At 47.5% G+C, this 23288-nt stretch overlaps 1 protein-coding gene across 3 annotated transcripts in view; it reads right to left on the reverse strand.

The window, feature by feature from the left end:
* The window catches only part of GRIN2A (glutamate receptor, ionotropic, N-methyl D-aspartate 2A), a 434662-nt gene extending 423053 nt beyond the window's left edge, over nucleotides 1–11609 (reverse strand). Inside the window, exons 1-3 of one of the 3 annotated variants that reach the window (XM_011961386.1) lie at nucleotides 11509–11609; nucleotides 10732–10922; nucleotides 8829–9260 (exon numbers count right to left, since the gene is read on the reverse strand). In XM_011961386.1, coding sequence (XP_011816776.1) covers nucleotides 8829–9242 — 414 coding nt within the window. In that variant the 5' untranslated portion in view covers nucleotides 9243–9260; nucleotides 10732–10922; nucleotides 11509–11609. Of the gene's footprint in view, nucleotides 1–8828; nucleotides 9261–10731; nucleotides 11262–11508 lie in introns of those variants that run through there. The other 2 variants (XM_011961385.1, XM_011961387.1) reach the window with 2 other exon arrangements.
* Between the last annotated feature and the right edge of the window lie 11679 nt (nucleotides 11610–23288).

A 23288-nucleotide genomic window follows, 5' to 3' on the forward strand; every position in this document is an offset into this window, starting at 1 on the left:
AGGCTGCAGTGAGCTATGATCACGCTACTGCACTCCAGCCTGGGCAACAGAGTGAAACCCTGTTTTCTTTAAAAAAAAAAAAAATTGTGTTGTACACCTTTAACACATAGAATTTTTCTTTGTCAATTAACCTCATTAAAGCTGAGCAGGGTATGGAGGGAACCTCCAGTGCAGTCTTTAGTGTGGCTCCATCACTTCAATCTGAAGTTTTGAATTTTAATTCCATCATCCAATATCTTAATCCTTTTAGTCAAGACAACCACAATATGAACATCAAAATCTGTTATTTGTCTTGAATCTGAACCCCTTCCCTAAACCAAATGGATTCATAGTCATTAACTTGAAAGGGCAATAAAATAAAAGCAAAAGAATAAGAAGCCAAAGCCCTAGGTTCCAGTTACAGCTTTGAACAATGCACAAATTCCTGCAATTCCCAGATCCTTTATTTCCTCATCTGAAAATAGAGATTCTTTAAACAAATACCTTTGGAACTGCCAGGTTCCCCAGGCTATCACTGAGTTATTAATCCTTGGCAGAGATAAAATGAGAAACTGTATATGTCCACACTCTAAATCCCTAAGCCCCATGTAAACATATGGTCCAGTTGGTGGAGTCATTTAGTGCAAAGGTCAATGAGATAGTCTTCTCCTACGATTACTTTCACGCCGACCACATTTAGGTTTGGTTTGCCAGGATAAAACTCTCAGCAAGTCCTACAAAGGCAAAGGAAGCTTCTGGTTTTCCCCATTGAGAAAATATAAATCATTTCACGTTAGACCCTCCACCTCTGACAGTTCTGTGGGATTCACTCCCAGTTTCTTGCAGAGTATACCCTCATGTAACCATATCATCCTTAATCACTCTTTCTGGTTATTAAAAAGTACATGTACACTGGAGAAAAATAAAAACTACAAAATGCAGACACAATAACAATAGCATTCCTGTAATAAGCATTTATTATAAGGTAGGCACTGAGACATGGACTAATATCCATGTTGTCATTTAAATCTCACAACTCTATAAAGTGGATGCTATTATTGTTCCCATTTTAGAGATGAAGACATTGAGGCTCAAGATATTAAGAACTTCCCCATGATCACCCAGCCAGCAAGAGGTGGAATCCCTGAATTTAAATTCAGGCAATCTAACTCAAAGTACAATATGTTAACCACTTGATAACGACATTCTTTAAAAGATTAAAGTAGCCATGAGTCTACCACCCCAAAGATAACTGCTATTCATATTTTGGTATGTTTGTTGCCAATCTTTCCTTGATGGGGCATAAAGTTTTCAGAGCTGGAAGAGATCTTGGTGATAATTTTGTCCCAAATCCTCATTTTGCAGGAGAACCAGAGGTTCAGACAGGTGAAGGGCTTTTTCTAAGGTCACACAGGTATTTTTGGAAATTGAATTTCATTCTTCAGACTCTTTGTCCAAGGTTTTCTTGGATCTTCCAACTCAGGTTGATTTATCATGGCTGCCTGGAGTACTGTGTTGAGAAGGCCAGTGGGCCCAGCAGGGCCAGGCGTTACAGGAGATTAATGACGGCAGCAGTGAACATGGCATCCATGGTTGCATACATGCCATAGATCTGCCGTCTTACCCAGGAGCAGCCCCTAGAAGAGATACTTCCCTCACCTACATCATAGGCCTCACAGTCCAGTGCCTTCAGGACACTGTGTATTTAACATAAATGAGTGAAGTGAAGTGATTGTCGGGAATTTAAGAAAGGAAGGGCACCTGTCTTGTCCCAGGATGGCAGTGGGAGGGCAGGGATCGTGGCGGGTGGGGTGGGGGATGAGATTCATCTCCAGCCAACTATTGCCATGGGGGGAATCAGGGCCAGTGTGGCCAGGCCTTCTGACTGCTTCAAAGCAGCATAAAGTTTGGATTTTCTTTTCAATGGGATGTCTTTAAAACGTTGGCAACTTTAAAACGTTGGCAAACTTTAAAACGCTGGCAAACTTTAAAACGCTGGCAACTTTAAAATGTTGGCAAAGAATTAGGATTTGGATGATCAAGGGTGGGGGATGCAGGACAAACAAAAGATACCAATTAATAGCCTTATAATGTCTCATTTATGTGATGTCTTATCAGAGGCTACCAACTCTCTATTACAAACCAGAGATTCAGTTCCTGTTTCTCTTCTGCACAGCCCTCTTTCTCTCTCATTCCCCACTCACTTTGCCTACAGTAGCATTTTCCATCTGAGGCCATGAGAAAGAAGATAAACACCCCTCCAAACCCACCAGACCACAGCTCTTAAGGGCCCAAAGGATTACCAGCAACCCCTGAGGGCTATTTGGAGTGTGAGTCACGCTACCGGGAGGATGCCTGTTGGTCTCTGATGACTTATGTGAGGAGGTGTTGATGATCGCATCTGACATGCCTCATGGAAAAGACTAAAGATAGGTCTCCCCACTCTCCCAGGAACTACCTGATGCCTCTTTAGCAGGAGCTGAGTGGGCTCCACCAACATTCCGATCTGCGCGTCTGCCCTTTTCGAGAGCTTTCAGTGTTTAACGGGAAGGCCTGTCACTCGCATCCAAACTGTGGAGCTGCCAGGTTACAAGAGCACCAACTTTCACCTCCTGCTGATGAGCTGTTACTCAGCAGTTCTCTACAGGCCTTTTGTATGTAACCCCCCAATTTATATTAATCCTCAGGATGGCCGGTAATTATCTGCCCACTAGAGAAAAGAAAAAAATTGGCAAACACCTATGAAATCAGTCAGCATTGAGGGAACAAACACTGCACGAATGCCCTGAACCATACTGTGATATGTTCATCCGGAAGCTCCAACAAGCTGGCATCAGAGCCAATTGCTTGATTCATTCAATCAACATTTACCGTGTAACAAACGCAAAGGGCAGGACAAGTGCAAGGTGACGAAAAGGAGATGCCCCTATGGAGCACAAATGAATCTTATTAATGGTGGAAAAAGAGAGAAATGGTTAAAATAATTGTGGTATGAACCGAACACTCTGCAGCCATTGAAAATCAAGTTTGAGAAGTCTATGTAGTGATGAAGGAGAATTCCAAGAATACATAATCAAGCTTAAAAAAATATATAAAAGCAGGTTGTTAAATAAAACTGGGTCAAAAGCCGAGTGAACACATTCAGTAACCTTCCTTTTCTGCTCCGAAGACATAGAATTTATAAAGAAATCTTTAGTTATTTTTCAATTTACATAGTATTGCTTGGAAATAAGAAATGGGAATCACAGATCAAAAATAGAGAGCCATCCCTAAAAATAAATGAACTGAAAGATGGGACTCTAGGGTTTCAAGTAGGAATCAAAGCCACATAATCAATGGAGGGTAGGTCCAATATGAGCCGTGAGAACAGAAGTGTCAATGTCCATCCAGGGAAAAAGGGGAAGAAGTGGACCTAGAATCATGCTGCTAGCTGTGGATGGCGCTGGAACATCCACACCATCCACCAATAGTCACAGTCAAAAAGCAGGACCCTATCTGTGTCAAGGAGCCAAAATGAAGTCACCTGCATGAGACGGACTCCCAAGCCTGCACCACAGGCAGTGTAGAATGGGAAGAGAGTACAAAGCTGAGCTGTTGACATGGGCTCCGGCTTAAAGCGCACACCCTCACAGATGTAGGGCATAAGTAATCATAAAGTTGCCTTGAAAATAAGTTCACAAACAAAAATTAAAGAACATGTGAACATCCCAACTAACTGACTCTACAAATGAAGGAATTCACAACTGAAGAAACAAAGATGCTAGAGCAATCAGAGAAGAACTTTATAATACATATGTTTTCATCTTTGAAGGGACAGGGGAGGGAGTTACATGCACAAAGTGAGAATAGTTTTTCATTATTTATAAAACAAAAAAACAGGGAGGTGTAAAAAGGGAGCAATTATTATCTTGGAAATAAAGTATATCCTTGTTGAAATCCATAACTCAACTGATAGTCAAAATAATAGGCCATCCATGCTGTTTCTTTCTAAAATAAAATAGAACAGACACAAATGAAATGATGTAGTTAACTGGAGTATAGAATTGAGGAAAACTTCCCAAACACAGTATAGAGAACCGAAAAAAGAAAAACAACTTAAGATACATGGAGAATTGATTGAGAAATGACATATATATATATATATATATATATATGGTACAGTCATATGCTGCATAAGGAGGTTTAGGTCAACAATGGATCGTAAGTACACAATGCTGGTCCCATAAGACCAGCATTCTAAGTTTTTGCTGTACCTTTTCTATGCTTAGATATGTTTAGATACACAAATACTTACCATTGTATTACAGTTACATACAATATTTACTATAGCATTCATACAGTAAAGTATGCTGTAGGGGCTTATAGCCGAGGAGCAACAGGCTATAGCACATAGCCTAGGTGTGTAACAGACTATACCATGTCGGTTTGTGTAAGTGCACTCTGTGATGTTCACACGATTAAATCACCTAACCAGGCATTTCTCAGAATGTGTCCCATCATGAAGCGACGCGTGACTATATATATATGCATGTATATTCAAACAGAGAGAATAGAAATAATGATGGAAAGGAAACAAACAACAGTTCAGATATTTCCAGAATTAAAGAAAATCCTGAAGCCTCTAAGGAAGTCCATAGAGGGCAAAGCACAATAAGAAAAACCATATATACTATAAAATCCTGAGCATGAAACTAAACAGATAAAAGGAAATACACCAAAGTGTCAGTAGTGTTTACCCACGGTGATAGGATTTGGAGAGAGATTTTTATCTTCTTTAAATTTTAGTGTACTTCCTAAGTGCTCTACAATGAAAATACATTATTTTTATATGCCTGTGGAGGAGAGAAACATTTGTTATGTCAAATACACATACACAGATAAACACAGTTTAAAAAAAAAAAATCTGCCCTCAAACGACTTACACTCTAGTAGGACAGATGAGGTTTGCATAGAAATAACATAGAAAACAAAACCTAAGTGATAACTGGCATGGATGGATATAGCTAAAATCTGAGCCTCGTCTTTTCCTGCACGGAGCAGTTAGGAATAAGGAGAGAAGTGGTGGGGGGTGAGAGGGGTTGAGGACACTGAGTAGAAGTGTAAAGATCTAACCCCTATGCTGGGCTTACTAGGGACTATTACTGCAGCTGGAGTGTATTTCACTTAGACAGGGTCAAAATGGCCAAGCCAAGATAAGATTAGAACTTTATCTACATCGAGCATTGTTTTCACCTTTAATTAATTAATTAATTAATTAATTTTCTTTTTTGAAACAAAGTCTCACTCTATCACCCAGGCTGGAGTGCAGTGGCACAATCTTGGCTCACTGCAACCTCCACCTCCTGGATTCAAGCAATTCTCCCTGCCTCATCCTCCTGAGTAGCTGGGATTACAGGGCCCTGCCACTACATCTGGCTAATTTTTGTATTTTTGTAGAGATGGGATTTCAGCATGTTGGTCAGGCTGGTCTTGACCTCCTGACCTGAGGCGATCTGCCTGTCTTGGCCTCTCCCCAAAGTGCTAGGATTACAGGCATGAACCACCTCAACCAGCCTTATTTTCACCTCTAATTTAGTTATATTGCAAGACCACCCAACAATGCAAGCAAAACATTAACACCTCAGTTGCAAATTAAATTAACACCACAAAAATCTGCCACATTTGCATGACATTTCAATTGTTATAAGGTTTTGTTGTTTTCTTTAAGGGTCAAGTAGACAGAGAGAAGGGTAAAAAAAAAAAAATGTGTGTGTGTTCATTTTAACTGATAACCAAATTGACTACCTTTCTTATCGGTAGGGGCACTATCATATTGCCAATTTAGAAGTAGAAATAACAAAAGTGTGTTCTGGGTGGCTTTACCAAATCAACATCATTTTATCAGGAGGCAGAGGTCTTATTAATCTAGGGTGGTTGAGGCTGTAGTCATAATACCATTGGCATACCCAGGCTAGGCAGAGTTTTAAGCAATGCACCATGACTGTTTCTTTGGAGCCAAATAAACTGAATGTTCAGCTCTAAATGAAACAGGTGGCAGAAGCACAAACCATCTACATATGTTACTAATAGAAGGAAGGGATGTTCACATCTCAGACAATCTCCTTTCTAAACACATCCCCAGTGTCTCAGAATACCACCTTTTAAACCAACTCCTCTCAATATCACCCAACTCCTCTCAATATCACCGTTCCACATAGGGACTAGACATATGTCCTGATGTTACCTCCACTGAGCTCTTTGCTTCCCTGCCACCTTGCCTTATCTCCCTACAGTTCCACCAGAATCACAGAGAGGGGCCAATCTCTCCAAGACCAACTCTGAAAGTCCCAACAACAATAGGGAGTATCAAATCCCCTCCCCCATTTTTGAACTAATGGACCCTTTCATTCTTCTGTCTCCAACTCCTCTTAAACCTCTATTCTTGATTTCTCTGGAAATGTCTTGTCTCATCTTCCTCTTGTCCTTTCCTGATTCCTCTTCTCTTCTTACTCTTAAGTGAGGTCACATTTTGGTCCACATCCCCAAAAGGCAGTTTCATCACAAAGGAGAGAAGAATGTTTCCACCCATACTCCCCGGACTTCTCAGAACTTTCTTTCTAATGCCTCCTTCAAGGGAAAAACAGTTGCTGGTCTAGCTGGTCAGAGCCTGCCATTCATTCACTGGGTCAAGATTCATTAGCAGGTAAGGTCCCTGCCTATCAAGGGGGTTCCTATCCATGACCCTACACTCTTCCTACTTCTCTCTGCCTACAGTTGGATGAATGTGTCACATGAGAGCCTGAGCCACACACCTATCGGCTGAGATTTAGAAGTAAGAGCCAAAGCCTACCTGGAACCTCCCCATTTCATACCACCTTTTCCAATTCAGCTTTTCCCAGATTTCTCCAATGGGTTGTGCCAAACCCTCATGGATCCAGAAATTTCACTTTCAATATGGTTACTGTTTCTTGTCTATAGCTACTTCAGAAAAACTCAAGAAAGAAGAAGGGATCCGTGGTAATATTTAAATCCCAAAATCACACTCCAAGGCCTGGCTGGAAACTGGCTGTTCTTCCTCAATGCCTTCATTAGAAGATTGGCGCCTCCTATACAAAAGCCCTCTAGGCTGTGATTCATCACAGCTCTCCATGCTCAGCCCCTCCCACAAAATGAGACTGATTCCTTGTCCCTCCTGAAGATGGATGATGTCATTAAAGTATGGGCTTGATTTAGTGGAATGGAAGATCACAGCTTGGGACCAGAAATTCAGCTACCTAGCTATATCACCCACTGTGTGGTCTTGGCAAAGTCCCTTAACTCCCCTATGGCTCAGTCACTTCATCTGAAAGTTACAGGATGCTCCAGGAAACCCTAAGGTCCTCTTCAGTTCTGAAACTGTCAGTGGTGGCAGAGCATGGCTAGTCCCTACTATCTTCTTTCCAGAAAGGAGCCCCCCAAAACTGAGAAGTGACTGGGAAAATGCTCAACCACACACAGGAATTCTGCTAGGCTGCAAACCATTTAAAATGAATGTTTAATAAGATACTGCATCAATTGTGTGCTTCAGCTGAATGTGCTGTAGCCCGGGAGACCCGAAAGAACTAATACGGTTCCCAAAGGAGCTGATGGGAATTGCTGAAACAGAAGCAAAGGCTGATGTGATGAATATAAAAGTGCTTTGAGAGCATCAAAAGGTAAGTGCTACAGTGAATGTCTGCTCACCCCACTAGAATATCTCCTGCCATCTAAGGAACAGTCTTCAAGAAGGTCTCAGGGCTAGAGACCATGGCACACAAGTACACTTACTCTCCCCTTCTGAACTCCCAATCCTTTCTCTGGACTTAGAGGACAGTACACACACAACTCCAACCTTTCCCTGTTTTCTCATTCCTCACTTTACTTCTTCATTCCAGCCTTCTTCCTTCCCTCCACTTCTGTGTAATTCCCAAACCGAGCTGTCCTAACATCTCCTTCAAATCTTCAATCTCTCTCCCTTCTTCTCCAAACCAACTCTCCCAGACTGTCCACAAAAAAAGACCCTCTCTCATCCGAAGTCAGCAGATTTTTTTACACTCTTTCGTGCATTTTGAGACTCTCCAACTTTAGTACCAAGACCCATCTTTGTTCAGGAGCCAGCTCCTTCATCTGAGGGCCTTGGAGCCCCAGACAGACAACATGTGAGGAAAATGCCAGGCCCTCCATGCCCTGGGTTTGGAGTTAATTATCTCCACTCCCACCCACTCCCCTTGAGGAAGGGGTATCTCCTCCGCTCCTCTGGCCCAGGGTTCTCAAACTCCCTACCTCTGTTCCTCTAAGTGCAGAGTAGGAGGAAGCATGACATTTTTTCTGCCCTTTTGTGCTTTACCTAAAAACTTTGCATTTTCTTCCAGAACCTACCCACATTTAATAATTTTTAGAAATAGTTTTAGTCACTTACCATAAAAGGATAAAATGGACATTTTCCCAAAAAATAATCAGGTAAAACTGGCATTGTGGAAATAGGAACCGTACGTCTCCAGTGCTCCTGGGCCCACCTCTGTGCCCCACTGTACTTGTAAATCTCCAAACATGCCACCACCGCCACCACCACCCCACAGCCTACTTCTCAGTTTTCTGAGCTCTTCCTGGAACACCCACACCAAAGTGCTCCTGTGTACACCATTTTCAGAAACAAGGCAAAAGGCATTTCCATTCATTTCTGGGTTGGAGAGGCAAGACCTGGTTCTCACCAGGGCCAGTGGCCACGACCCTCCCACCCCCACCCCTACTTCACATCAAGACAGATTCTAGGGGTGTCCGAGGACCTGCAGCAGCTGCCGTGCAGCTAGTGGCTTCCCAGGTCCTGGCAGGGCATCAGATCCCGGCCTTACCTTGTCAGCCATGATCATAGATGCGCCCCCGTGAATGCCCAAGATGGGGACGAAGGTCTGGGAGGAGATAAAATCCAGCATCTGGGCCACGGCCTCCTGGTCCGTGTCGTCCCCAAACACGAGGCCGTGGATGCGTGCCCCGGACATGAGGTCGCACACGTGCGTGATGAGGCTCTTGGGGTCGGTGCGGTTCATCAGCAGAGCTACCACGTTCACGTCCAGGGGCAGCCCCGCCGCCTGCTCGGGGCCCCACAGGGTTCGAAGTTCGCGCTCTGTCATGTCGTGGCTGTGACCCAGCATCACCGCAATATTCAGCGCGGGGGGACCCTTCTCCACCGCCGCGCTCGGCGCCGGACCGCGCCAGACCAGAAGGGCCGGCAGCACCAGCAGGGTCCAATAGCCCACTCTGCCCATAGTCGCCACTGACGGTCCCTGCAAGGTGAAGAGTGAGAGGCAGGGCCGCGGTGAGCAAGACGACCAGAAGGAAGGGCTTACCAACGGGGCCCCTGCTCTACGAGCCAGGGATGGAACTCAGCAGCTGGATAGGCTGCTGGGATCACGGACTCCATTCCCAATCCCCGACGTCATCCACGTCCCTCGATCCGTCTCTAACTCTATCTACAACTCCAATCGGAGCTAATTCTGCATCCCCCAGCCCATTCTCACATCCAGCTTCCTCATCCCCTGTCTCCAGGCGCTTCCTCATCCCCAACTCTGTTCATATCCCCCACCGCATTCCCCAGGTTCGCTAAGGGCCACAGACCCTAAGCGCCGCGCGCGTTCTTTACCCCACCAAGCTCGTAGGTGCACAGAATAAACCCTCCAGCCAACCCCTCCCACCTGGGATAGTGAAGACCAAGTTATCAACCCCGCCCCCTGCTGGCGCGGAGCGAACTACAGACCCGGCTGGACGTGCGGAGGCGGCGCGCAGACCCCGCGTCCAGGCCTGAGAGTGGAGCTAGTTGGCTGACCCCGCCCCCTGCGAACCCGTCGTGTGCACCACACACTTTGCTCTACGCCCAGCCCCAAGTACACACCCGGCTCGTCTCAGGCAGCGTACACCCCAGGTGCTTGGGAGTGAGGACGCTGCCTGGTGGGCCCAGGCTCCGCGGTGCCTGGGGGAACTTGGGGCTCGCCCCACCTCGCGCCGAGAGACCGTGAAGAGTCCTTCACTCAACTGCAAGTAGGCCCAGGACCCACCCCCTACGCGCGCGCGTGCACACAAGCACATGCACACACACATGTTCTCTCACACACACCCTCTCTCACGCGCGCCGTGTGCAATGCTGAATTCTGGAGAGTAGGCGCGTCCCCCCGCGGGCCAGCGCGTGGGAGCTGGCAAAGAACGTGCGTAGGGGGAAAGGTAGGCTCCCAAGAAGCTCCCAGACGGACGTGGACTGTACAGCCCCTCCCTAGCCTTTCTACTGCGGGCGCTGTTGCCAAGTCTTAGGTGCACGTGGGCAGTGGGCCGCACACGCTCATAGGCACGCGCGCTTTTCTGCGCACTTCCTCAGGCTGCTGTGGCAGTGCCCACTGCCAGCCGGAGTACCTCACACGTCCTCAGGTGGTGCACACGCCTGAACAGCGGCAAGTCCACAGCCCCGCGTACCTGCAAATACCAGCGCGGTCGTGCACGCGTGACCTGACGCGCGCCTCTCGGACCAGGCGCTGCTGGAGCCGGGGGAAGTTGAGGCGAACTCCAAGCGGCCTCGGCGTTCCTGGGTGAGCGCCGCTGAGCGCGGAGCCGCAGCGCCCCCTGGTGCCCCTACTGCGCCTCGCCGCTGGGCTCCCTCCCGCTTTCCCTCTCCCCTCTCTAGCCTGATCATCACCTCTCCCGCTCTCCCTCCGGTCGAGTCTCCCTCCTCCCCGGCCCACGGAGCCCTGATCTCCCGCTGGGACGTACCTGTAGCCCGAGAAGGTCGAGGATGCAGTGGGGCGCGCTGCGCGCACGATCATCTCGGCCGCCTCAGCAGCCACCGGGTTTAGCGGGTTCCCGCATGCTGCGGCCCCCGCGCGCTCCCCTGGCTGTCCCGCGCTGTCCGCATCGCCCCCACGGGGGGCGGCTATCCCAGCCGGAGGCTCTGCAGCAGGGCTCTACCGGGGCGGAGGAGAGAAGGAGAGGCAGGGTCAGCCCACCAGCGAGGGGAGAGAGGGTTGAGGGGAAGGCTGCAGTCTGCAGTGCTCACAAGCCCCCCTATGCGCCCAGGGGGGCTAGACAAGAGGGGGGAAGCTGAAGCCCCATGCCCACGACGCCCCCAGTGCGGATCCTCAGCCCCTGTGACTGATAGCGGGAGCTCCACTCCAGGGTGCACAGGAGAATGGGAGCCCCAGGTTGGCAACCCACGAGAAGCTAACTGGGCACCTCCACCCGCACCCCCTACCACCTCCCCAGCGCCGGCTGCTGGGAGTTGTGCGACCGGGAGCTGCTAAGCGAGGGGGGTAGGGAGAGAAAGAGGAGGTAACGAGGGTGGGGGAGAGCTGGCTGAGTTTGCGACGAGCTGGCAGTAGGAGAGGGGGAGGGAAAGGACGCGGGCTCCCGCGGTCCCGGTTCCCCGAGGGAGGTGGATCGTTCCCACGCAGCGACCCTCTTGAGATCCTGCCGCTCCCTCCCTCTCCAGGCCTCCCATCTCCCCCTTCCCAAGCGGGCCTTCCAGGCCCGGCGTCCCGCGCCAGCACTCACCGCAGCCTCTCTCCACATAGTTCTCAGCAGTGGCCGCTCCTGGTCATCTCCAGGGCTGATGGCTGCGGCCGCGATTCTTAGCGCTCACCCGGTCCCATGATCCGGCGAAGCCCTAGGAGCTCCCCTCCAAGAGTCCTAGCTCTGCTTCCTGCCCCACTCCGGACGGCAACTGCCCGGTCCTCTAAGCGCGCCGAAGCACCCTCTCCGCAGCCCAGCTCCGGGCTGGTGTGTTTGAGGGCCAATGTGTGTGAGTGAGTGTGGGAGCGCGCGCGCGCGTGTGGCCGGGGATCCCCGCGGTCCCCGGCCGAGAGAGGCGCGGGCGGGGAAAGGCAGCTCCCTCCGAGCCCTTGGTTGCGGGGCCAGCTCCGCGCAGGGCGTTCAGCTCCCCACTTCCCAGCGGGAGTCCGGAGAGCGCCTGGACACCCTGGTTCACAGCGCTGGCAAAGCCGGGTTCCCGGGGCGTGTTTCTGCTGCGGTCGCCTCCGAGGAAGAGGAGGGGGAAGGCAGGGGCGCCCTCCACACCAACTTAGGGACTTGTTCTCAGCCGGCGAGACGCAGTAGCCCCCGCGCAAGCCCAAGAGGCTTGGAGCTCCGGCGGGCGAAAGCGTCTCCTGCGCGCAGCCTCTCTCCTAGGTGGGTCGAGACAGACCCCGCAGTCCCTCGGCGGCGACGCGGAGCGCGGCCACCCGTTCCGAGAGTGCACGGTGGCAAATAAGGCCAGGATAGGTGGCTGGCTGGCGACGGGGGCGCCTGCGGCGGCGCGCGCTGCTGTCCGTGGTGTTGGAACCACGCTCTCCGCCCGCTCCCGGGCGTCTGGTGCGGCTGAAGAATCAATTATTCAGATCTCTGTACCGCTTCCTCCTCCCCCAGTGCCTCGCGCTGGGTACAGCTATCCCCCTCCACGCACAGGCGCGCCGACACACACACACATACACACACACACGCACAGAGTCTGCTCCAATGCTTCTCCCTGTGCCTCGCCACCCCCGTACGGGAACCCACTCCTCTGATCTCAGGGAGCCAGAATCCTAAAAGCAAAGACTTCTGCATTTCCCACTTGCTTCCTTCTAAGTTGCACCAAAAAGAAGTCTCCCTGAGGCTGCGACTTCTATGCTACCAGAAGAGATGAGCCAGAGAACATGGGACGGCCTGGGTGTGTGAGGGCTCGGTTGACTTAAATTCTAGCGACTGGGCATGAAATGCATGGCCGAGTGAGGAGCTCTGCCCCTTTTATACTCACCTGTATCTCCAATGCCTTTTTGCCTTTCAGGCCTTGGAAGGAAAGGGGTCTTAAATTCTAAGAGGTTTTGTAATCACTGTTCTAAGCCCGCCTCCTCCTCTTAACTTAATGTCACCTGCTGCGGTCTAAATGTGTGTGTTCCCATCCCCAAATTCACAGGATAAAATCCTAACTCTCAAGGAGATGGTATTGGGGCCTTTAGGAGGTGACTTCATGGCTTCATGAGAGTAAAATGGGATCTGTGCTCTTATAAAAGAGACGCCAGAGAATCAGCTAGGTCCTTCCACCAAGTGAGACTTAATCAAAAAGGCATCGGCCTATGAGCAGGAACCAGGCCCTCCCCAAACATTGAGTCTGATGCCACTTCATCTTGGACCTCCCGGCCTCAAGAAGTGAGAGAAATAAACTTCTGCTGTTTATGATGTTTTGCTATGGCAAGCTGGATCAAACTAAAAACATCACTTTTGGACATTATATTACCTCCCCTTGTTGATCACTAATCTGGAATTGGGGGGCAGTAAAAACATCTACTTCTCAGGATTACTTTGAAAAGAAAAGGAGGCAGCCTTCGTAAAGCAAGGTCTGGCACATAGTAGATGCTCAATCAACGTCATGCGCCTTGAAGTAGCCTGGAAGCAGGGGACCTTCCTCCAGGAATGTGGATGTGGCTGCTGAAATGGAGACAGGAGAGGGGCACAGTGTCTGGACACAAATGGATTCCTTATTGAGCTGGTTGTTCTATGTTGGGTTTCCTGGATTTTGTGTTGTTGTTGTTGTTGTTGTTGTTTAATCCAAAAGACACAGAAAGGGTGAGGGAAATCCTGGAAAGTAAATTAAAATGGGGGATTGTATAATATAAGGCAGGGAACAGGAAAGTGTTTCCTGAGCCTATGGCTGGGCTGAACTGATTAGGCCACTCCTTGACACCCATGCAAGACTCTGGCTTGGGGTCTAAAGGGGAAGTTAGGCCATTTTATTTAAATGAGCTATAAATTATAGATACTAAAATTCGTATCTCTTAAGGGTTTCATTTGTGAAGGTTTTTAGGTGTTTGGGTTTTTATTTTTGATTTTGTTTTTGACAGGGTCTTGCTCTGTTGCGCAGGCTGGAGTACAGTTGTGTGGTCGTAGCTCACTGTGAACTTGAACTCCTAGGCTCATGTGATCCCTCTGCCTCAGCTTCCCAAGTAGTTAGGACTTGTAGTGGTCAGCACATGCCACCACATCTGGTAAATTTTTTATTTTTTGTAGCGACTGGGTGTTGCTATGTTGTCCATGCTGGTCTCAAACTCTTGTCCTTAAGAAATCGTCTGGCCTTGGCCTCCCAAAGGCTGAAATTACACGTGTGAGCCACTGCACCCAGCCAGTTTGTTACTCTTGAAATTCTGTGTATCCACACAGACCATCATGTAAAACAAGGTACAGAGTATTTTCATCGCCACCAGGAAGTTTTCTTGTGTCTCTTTGTTATCAGTCCCACTCTCCCCACTCAGTATAAACTACAATTTTGATTTCTAATACCATGTGTTAGTTTTTCCCTTTTTTGAATTTCATGTAAGTGGAATTTTACACTATGTATTCTTTGGTGACTGGCTTTTTTAACTTACCCTGATGTCTAGAAGATTCCTCTGTGTTGTTGCATGTATCAACAGCTTTTTTTATTTTTTATTGTTGAGCAGTTAGCTCTCTATTGCATGCATAAGCCATACTTTGTGTATCCAGTCCCCTGCAATGGATATGTGGGTTGTATCTATGGCACTTTAAAAAATACAGATGTGGCTGGGTGCAGTGGCTCACGCCTGTACTCCCAGCACTTTGGGAGGCCAAGGCAGGAGGATCACTTGAGCCCAGGAGTTTGAAACCAGCCTGGGCAACATGAAGAGAACCCAGGTGTTCAACTGCTGCACTCCAGCCTGAGTGACAGAGTGAGACTTTGTCTCAAAAAAAAAATAAACAAATAAAACACAGACGCCTATGCCCACTCTAGATCTACTCCATTAGGATCTCCAGGTGTGGGGCCAGGCATGGACATTTGTTTTAAATCCACAGGGGATTCTGATGATGCCTCTGCACTTGCTGTTCTCATAAACTGGTGCCAACCCTGATTTGTCTTTCTTGAAAATCATTGGCATTCAGGGTTTTCAGTTATTCATGATCAGACTTATAGAAAGATAAATCGAACAGATATGGCCTCTTTTGAATAGAGAAAAAAGGCAGCCCTTCATTGGAAGGGACAGTGTGCCTCTAAACACAGGCACAGGCAGCTGGAGTTTCACTGGAGTGGACAGGTCACCAGGGTGGAGCACGTTGTGTGTCAGGCATCTGGAGCTTCGCCATATATGCAGAGACTATGACAGTGTGTATGGGGTCATGACAGCCTGACTCCATCTATGCTGCAGAGCTTAATTCTCAATGCAGCTTAGGATGCTGAGCAGAATTTTGCTGCTCAAAGAGTTTCAGATGGTAAGAAAACCTTCATAGCAGCTATACCAACTGTGTTGGTTAATACTGAGTATCAACTTGATTGGATTGAAGGATGCAAAGTATTGTTCCTGGGTGTGTGTGTGAGGGTGTTGCCAAAGGAGATTAACATTCGAGTCAGTGGACTGGCAGACCCACCCTCAATCTGGGTAGGCACCATCTAATCAGCTGCCAGCACAGCCAGAATAAAAGCAGGCAGAAGAACATGGAAAGACTAGACTGGTTTAGTTTTCTGGCCTGCATCCTTCCCCCAGGGCTGAATGCTTCCTGCCCTGTAACATCGGACTCCAAGTTCTTCTGCTTTGGGACTTGGACTGGCTTCCTTGCTTCTCAGCTTGCAGACTATTGTGAGACCTCACCTTGTGATCATGTGTGTCAATATTCCTTAATAAACTCCCCGTTAGGCCAGGCACGGTGGCTCATGTCTGTAATCCCAGCACTTTGGAAAGCCGAGATGGGTGCATCACCTGAGGTCAGGAGTTCAAGACCAGCCTGACCAACATGGTGAAACCCCGGCTCTATTAAATACAAAAAAATTAGCCAGGCATAGTGGCGTATGCCTGTAATCCCAGCTACTTGGGAGGCTGTGGCAGGAAAATCACTTGAACCCAGGAGGCGGAGGTTGCAGTGAGCTGAGATTGTGCCAATGCACTCCAGCCTAGGCAATAAGAGCAAAACTCTGTCTCAAAAAAGTAAAATAAAAACGAAAATAAAATAAACTCCCCTTTATATATACATCTATCCTATTAGTTCTGTCCCTCTAGAGAACCCTGGCTAACACACCGATAAAGACTTCCCTAAGAGAAAGAACAAGGAGCAGTTCTTCCACATACCTGGGCGGGCCACACTGCTACACCCCAAGAGGAAACACCTTGGGTGCCCCTTCTCACATTCACCATTGGAGGGCAGGTTCCACGTCCAGAGGAGACCAGGCCTCTCTTATAGGAAATGTCTTTCTTGTAGGCTCACTCACAGTTGTATAGGGAAGCTGGCTCCATCTTAAGCTCTGTCACTCAGCTGTGACTGGTCAGAGCAGTCCCTCAAGACAGTGCTTTGATGGCCCTAAAGTCAGAACATGTCAGGCCAATTTCCCAAGGCCAGCAGTGCCCAAAAGTCTCATCATTCACTCCACAGATAAAGACTCTGTCAGAGTCTGTGCCTATGGAAAAAAAGCTTCTTAGGGAAATGTCTGGATGCTAAGGAGAGAGGTCATATTTCCTGGTACCAGGGATCATTGAGGCGTGCCATCTTGAAACTGTGGAGGCCCTTGGGGATGATCAAACCAACCCCCAACACTGCTTTTTTTTTCCCTCTAATGAGGACTCTGGCTAGGCGCAGTGGCTCACACCTATAATCCCAGCACTTTGGGAGTCAGAGGCAGGTGGATCACTTGAGGTCAGGAGTTCGAGACCAGCCTGGCCAACATGGTGAAACCCCGTCTCTACTAAAAATACAAAAATTAGCCAGGCATGGTGGCATGTGCCTGTAGTCCCACCTACTCAGGAGGTTGAGGCAGGAGAATCACTTGAACATGGGAGATGGAGATTGCAGTGAGTTGAGATCGTGCCACTGCACTCCAGCCTGGGTGACAGTGAAACTCCATCTCAAAAAAACAAAAGAGGACTCCAAAGCTCAAGGCACTGAAGGTCACATAGCTACTAAGAGTCACACATGGTCTCTTTTTCATACCTTCCTGTCACAAGCACAGCCCTTTTCCTATTCATGAACACAGACCTCTCCACTGGATGTGACTTCCAGTAGAGGTTGCCAGGTAGAAAGTTATAGCAAATTATTCCTCAAGAGGTGATTGTCCTTGGGTGCCCCTGGTATATGCAGCATAGGTGGGCAGGTCAAAAGATATTTGGGTGCCCTGTCCTCTTTGGGAGGGGAATTGGGATTGGGGTGAAGAGGGAAAGGAAAGATGACTCAGTTACTGAGCTCTCCATCAGAAAAATGACTCAGGGCATTAGCAATCTTACTGAGAGCATTTAGCGGTAATAAAACAGGCTTGGTCTACCAGTCAAGAGCTGACTCTGCCCAGTGACTAGTAATTAGCAGAGGTAGGATTGGAACCTATTTTTGTCTGGCTCCAGAACCTGTAGTTTGAACCAATCCGATGTTATCTGCCAAAGTCACTAACCTGCTGGGTCTCTTTATTTTTCTTATTTTATTTTAGTTGTTTGTTTATTTATTTATTTTTGAGACAGGGTCTTGCATTGTCTCCCAAGCTAGAATACAGTGGCATTATCACAGCTCACTGCAGCCTCAAACTACTGGGATCAACTGATCCAACTGCCTCAGCCTCCCAAGTAGCTGAGACTACAGGTGGTGCATGCTACCATGCCCAGCTTTTTTTTTATTTTTTTTTTGGAGACAGTCTCAGTCTGTCACCCAGGCTGGAGTATAGTGGCATGATCTTGGCTCACCTCAACCTCTACCTCCTGGACTCAAACGATTCTCCCACCTCGGCCTCCCAAGTAGCTGGGACTACAGGCACATGTCACCATACCGGGCTAACTTTTTGTATTTTTTGTAGAGACAGGGTTTTGCCACGTTGCCCGGACTGGTTTCAAACTCATGGGCTCAAGCGATCCACCTGCCTCAGCCTCCCAAAGTGCTGGGATTACAGGCATGAGGCACTGCTTTTTAAAAATATTTTTAATAGAGATGAGGTCTCACTTTGTTGCCCAGGCTTGTCTTGAACTCCTGGGTTCTAGCCAATCCTCCCACCTCAGCCTCCCAAAGTATTGAAATCACAGACATGAGCCGCTGTGCCCAGCCTGCACGTTTTTCTTCACTCTTAGGATGCAAGAATGTCAGATTAGCAATTCCTGTGTTTAAGCTTGCCTCTCCCCTACATTGCCCTAATATAGGAAGAAGCTAAAAGTGAAGCTTTGATCTCAGGTGAAAAGGTGGGTAAGAGATCGGAGTCTGATGCTCCTTAACTTCTGCTTCACCCCTGGCCTCCCTCCCACCCACACCAAAGCTCATCACAGAACTCTGGGACTCTGATGAACACATTTTGAAAATATGGTCCAATCTCTGCATGGCACAGAAGAAACAAGAACCAGAAAGAGTAAGAGACCAAATAGAACTACTCATCAGTTAGAGATGGAGCAAAGATTAGAATCGAGGACTCATCACAGACAGCCAGACTTTTAAAAATAGCATCTGAACCTTAGCTCTGAAACTTACTGGCTGCATGATACTGGGTAGATCTCTCAGCCTCTCTGTGCTCCAGTTTCCTCATCTATAATGTGGGGATAGTAATAGTACTTGCCATTTAGGGGTTTCTAAGGGGTAAATTGAATGAGGCAATACATATAAAACGTTTAGCATAGTGCCCAGTCATAGCATGGGTTTAATAAATGTCAGTTATTAGGATGCTTATTATTGTCTTATAGGGCCCTTGAGGGTTCCACTAAGATGTTGCTGTCCCCTGATGCTCAGATACCTCTCCTGGGCTGAGAGCTCCTGGTGTGTGTTCAGGAAGGTGTGGTCTGCAGGGCAGAGGGGGCAGCCATTGGTCAGGCCTAGCTCTCCAGCTCAGTGTGTCCCAGATGGTGCCCATGGGGGTGCTGGCCGGTGACATATTGGCAGCCTCCCTTCCCTGCACAGTTCACTGAGCCACGCAGTGCTCAGGAGCCTTGAGCTGTAGCCTGCTTTGCCAAGGAGGCAGGCTGCCCAGCCTGGACTGATGGACAACAGGCACAGCCAGCCCCAGGGAACTCGGACTGTGCCTCCAGCCTCCAGAGAAGGCGCAGGTGAGGCACTAGTCCAGCCACCTCCCCAAGCTCCTGTGGCTCCCATGGCTTCTCTCTGAGAGGGAGAGGGAGGGACTTAGTCAAAAGTCAGCCCCCTCTCCACATTACCTGAGTCCTTGCCTGTCTTAACCCTTTTTCTGAAAGTGACAGCTCTTAGAAAGCAACCATGGAGCAGAAAGGAAATGACTGCTTCACTAAACAAATGAGAAAGCAGTTTCTTCATTTGAAAAAAATGGAGATGATAGTATTGACTCCATAGAGTCATTGTGGGGACTCGATATATTGCATACAGTGATTGGAATCGTGTGCACCACGTAGAAAATGAATATTAGCTATTCCCTATATCGGTATTATAGCAGTAGCAAAAATACAGGCTCTGCAGCCCCTCCGCCCAGGTTCAAATCTTTGATGCACCTCTTCCTATCTGTGTGGCCTTGGGCATGGCGCTCAATGCCTGAAGCCTCAGTTTCCTCATCTATAAAATGGGGGGACTCATGGACACAGGGAGGGAAACATCACACACTAGGGCCTGTCGGGGAGTGAGGGGCTGGGGGAGGGATAGCATTAGGAGAAATACCTAATGTAGATTACGGGTTGATGGGTGCGGCAAACCACCATGGCACATGTATATCTGTGTAACAAACCTTCACGTTCTGCACATGTATCCCAGAATTTAAAGTATAATGAAAATATATATATAAATAAATAAGAAACAAAATAAGGGATTCTTTGTGCCTCTCCCGCAAAATTGCTGAGAAGATTAAATCAGGTGATGCACACGAGTTGCTTAGCACAGCACCTGATACATAATAAGAAATCAATAAGTAAAGGTGATTATTATGACTAATTAGCATTGATATGAATGCCCAAGGTCACAGAGCAGGTTAGGATTTAAATAGATGTTTTCTGACTTGCCACTTGGTACTCACTCTGCTACTCACTGCTGCCTCTCACCCAATTAAAATTCCTGGCTCTGCCCTCTGAGAGTCACTGTTCCTAAAAAAGAACTCCATTTGTAGTAGGAAGCCACAAAATAAATTGTCACCAAGTCCAGTGGTCAGATCCAAACTGCATAAAAAATATTTCTCTTAATTAGGCAAAGTTGTCCAAGGATTCAGGGTACAGGGAGAAGAAGAAAGACTAGTTCGATGACCAAACCTGAGAGCCAACAGACCCGGCTGAGACCTCAGTTCTGCAGCATCTCTCTTGCTGGGTGACTGTGGGCATGTCATTCTACCCTCCTGGGCCTCAATTTCCTTGCCTGCAAAATCAGGGTTGTTGTGAGAATGAAATTAGATAAAACATCTTGTGTGTATTGAGTTTTTAATATATGGTAGAAATGATTATGTTCACAGCCTTTGTGGTTGGGTGAGGAATTCATAGGGCTTGTTGTTGTGGTTGTTTGGGGTTTTGGTTTTTGTTTTAGGGTGAAACAAAAGGGTGAAGAAATTGTGTGATTTCCATCAATGACAAAGCATATATGCTAAATGCAATGTGGGATTCTGAATTGAGCCTTGGAACAGGAAAAGGACGTTAGTGGAAAACCCTGTAAATCCTAATAAAGCCTGAAGTTTTGTCAACAGCGATGTACCAATGTTAGTTTCTTAGTTTTGACAAATGTACCTGCGTTGTGTAAGATGTTAACATGAGGGAAAACCAGTCGAAGGGTTTATAGAAAGTCACTGTACTCTCTCTGCAACTTTTCTGTAAATCTAAAAACATTCCAAAATACAATCTTTGCTTAAAAAAACAAAAAGGAATATATGCTTAAGAAAATTACCTATATGCTTATCTATGCATAGATGATCTCTGGAAGGGTACCCAAGGAACTAGCAATCGTGGTTGCCACCAGCGAGGGAACACAGGTGACTGGGAGAAAGTGGAGAGAAACAGGTGAAAGAGGGAGGATTCCTTCTCACTGTGAGGCATGATTTGCTTTTGGCATGCACATATATTACCTTCCTGCTTAAAGAATGAGTAAAAAGCTGAGATGGTAGAGAGTAGTGAGTGGGTGTGCTCGTGTGTGTCTTGGTGTGCCCCTAGGTGTCAGGGCAGAGTTCAAGCAACAACTGCAATGGGAAGCAAAGAAGAATGAGCCCCCACAGTCATGGCAGGGCCTTGGGCTGAGCCCCTAGAGCTAAAGGTGCCTCACTTGATCCACCTCTGCAAGTGGAAAGAGATCCAGGTCTGCAAGGGGCTGAGGACTCCCCCATGACAGCAAAACACACCCAACTTTCTGTGTACCAAATCGTTTCTTAGATGCCTATTCTACTTAAGCTTATCTAACCCTTAGAGCAAACCCAAAGGTTGGAGTTGGTATCCCCTTGTTACGGTGGAGGACACAGAAGCCTACAGTGGTAAAGTGCTCCCTAAGTACCTACCCAAGGTCATACTGGTACGAAGTGGTAGAGTTGGGATTTGAGCTTAAGCTTCTGGAGTTCAACCCACTGAACCTCATAATGTCACAGCTGTCAGGCTGTAAGGAAGCTACTGCCTCCTTGCAAGATGGCCACATAGGTTTTTGGCAGGTGGATGGGACCCCACTGAATGAGGAGGGGGTAGGTAGGAAGTGTCTCTCTTCTCTGGCTCCCAGAACTGCATTCCCACCACACCAGTAGAGGCCAGCAGCCAGGGGTTTAACCGCCGGGATGGATCTCAGCACTGTCTCAGAAGACAAGATATTAGAAGGACAATAAACCCCAACACCAACCTTCTGGCAAGGAAGGTGTTATAGACCTCATTTTCAAGATGAGGCAGTAAGACATATTTAATTTTTTTAAAAAAAGTTTTCTGTTATCACATAGCAGGGGGCAGTGTGACATGGTAGGGGTAGGGGTTTTGGAACCAAATTACAATCAGTTCAAATCCAAGTTCTCCCCATTCCTTGCGCAAGTCATTCAACCTTTTTGAACCTCAATTTCCTTCTCTGTGAAATAGGGTTAGTAATACCTGCAAATTCTAAGTAATAATGGGCTTGGCACTGAGACAGCTGTAAACAAACAGTAGCTATGATAATTATAGTAAAAGAGCACTTTAAATTGACAAAGACTTTAGCACTCATAATAATGTCATTTGAATATGATATTATTTATTGAATACTCACTCAGCAACAGGTACTAGGCTAAGCATATTCTAGGTTTTGTAGTATTTAGTCCTGAGAATGACCCCCTGAGCTGTGTATAATTATTACAGCTAAGAAGAATGAACCCTGAAATAGTAAGTTACTTTCCCAAAGTCACACAGGAATTCCGGTGCCTAGCCAGGACAAAAGCCTGTTTCCTGTCTTCCAGTCAGCTACACCAAATGCTAAGTTAGCACTGTCTTATGGAGGTTGCATGTCAATCCTCACTTAGGGAATCTCAAAGTTCAGTGATAAATAGAAATTATATGGAAGAGATTGAAATGCAGATTCCTTGCCCCTGCCTCCATAAATTCTGATCCTGCAGCTCTGCAGTGGGGTCATGGGAATTTGCTAAGTGGCAGATTGTATTTTCCAAAGCTGGCCACAATAATACTTTCCATCCCACATGCTCTTCCTGAATCTTGACACTTCCCCCATCAAGAGGATGAATTTATGAACCCTTGAAACTTGGTGGGCCTTTTTTACTCCCTCAACCAATATAGTACAGCAGAGATGTAGATCCGAAAAGTGCAATATAATTGTACCTTATTCTCTTGGAACCTAGCCACGATGCTGTGAGGAAGCCCAAGCATCCTTTGGAAAGCCTTACACAGAGAAGAACCAAGGCCCGCAGCCCTCAGCCCTGGCAGAAATCCCAACCAACAAGTACACCAACCTGCCAGCAATGTGAGTGAGTCATTTCAAAAGAGAATCCCCCAGTCCCCAGTTGAACCGACCCAGCAAAGAGAGTCCTGATGAACTCTCCCCAAGTTGAAGATTCACTGGGAAACTAGTTGCTGTTGTTTTAAGCTACTACGATTTGGAGCAACGTGTTACACAGCAATAAATAACCAATAGTCTGCAATTTTTAATAAGCCTCGCCAGGTGCTTCCATCACAGGCGATCAGAAGTCTACAGTGTGGAATAGACTGCCCTTTGCCAGATCTTTGTGGATGTGGAATGAACATTAGTTAACTATTTCTGCCCCTCACGTTGCAGAGTTTCTGTTTATAAGCATGTCTATAATCCCAACAGCTTGGGAGGCCAAAGCAGGAGGATTGCTGAAGCCCAGGAGTTCAAAACCAGCCTGGTAAACAGTGAGACCCCTCACCCCCGCCAACTCTACAAAAAATAAAATTAAAAAATTAGCCAAATGTGGTGGTGCGTGCCTGTGG

This window comes from Colobus angolensis, unplaced genomic scaffold, assembly GCF_000951035.1.
Source record: "Colobus angolensis palliatus isolate OR3802 unplaced genomic scaffold, Cang.pa_1.0 Scaffold55, whole genome shotgun sequence".
Classification (NCBI taxonomy): Eukaryota; Metazoa; Chordata; class Mammalia; order Primates; family Cercopithecidae; genus Colobus; species Colobus angolensis.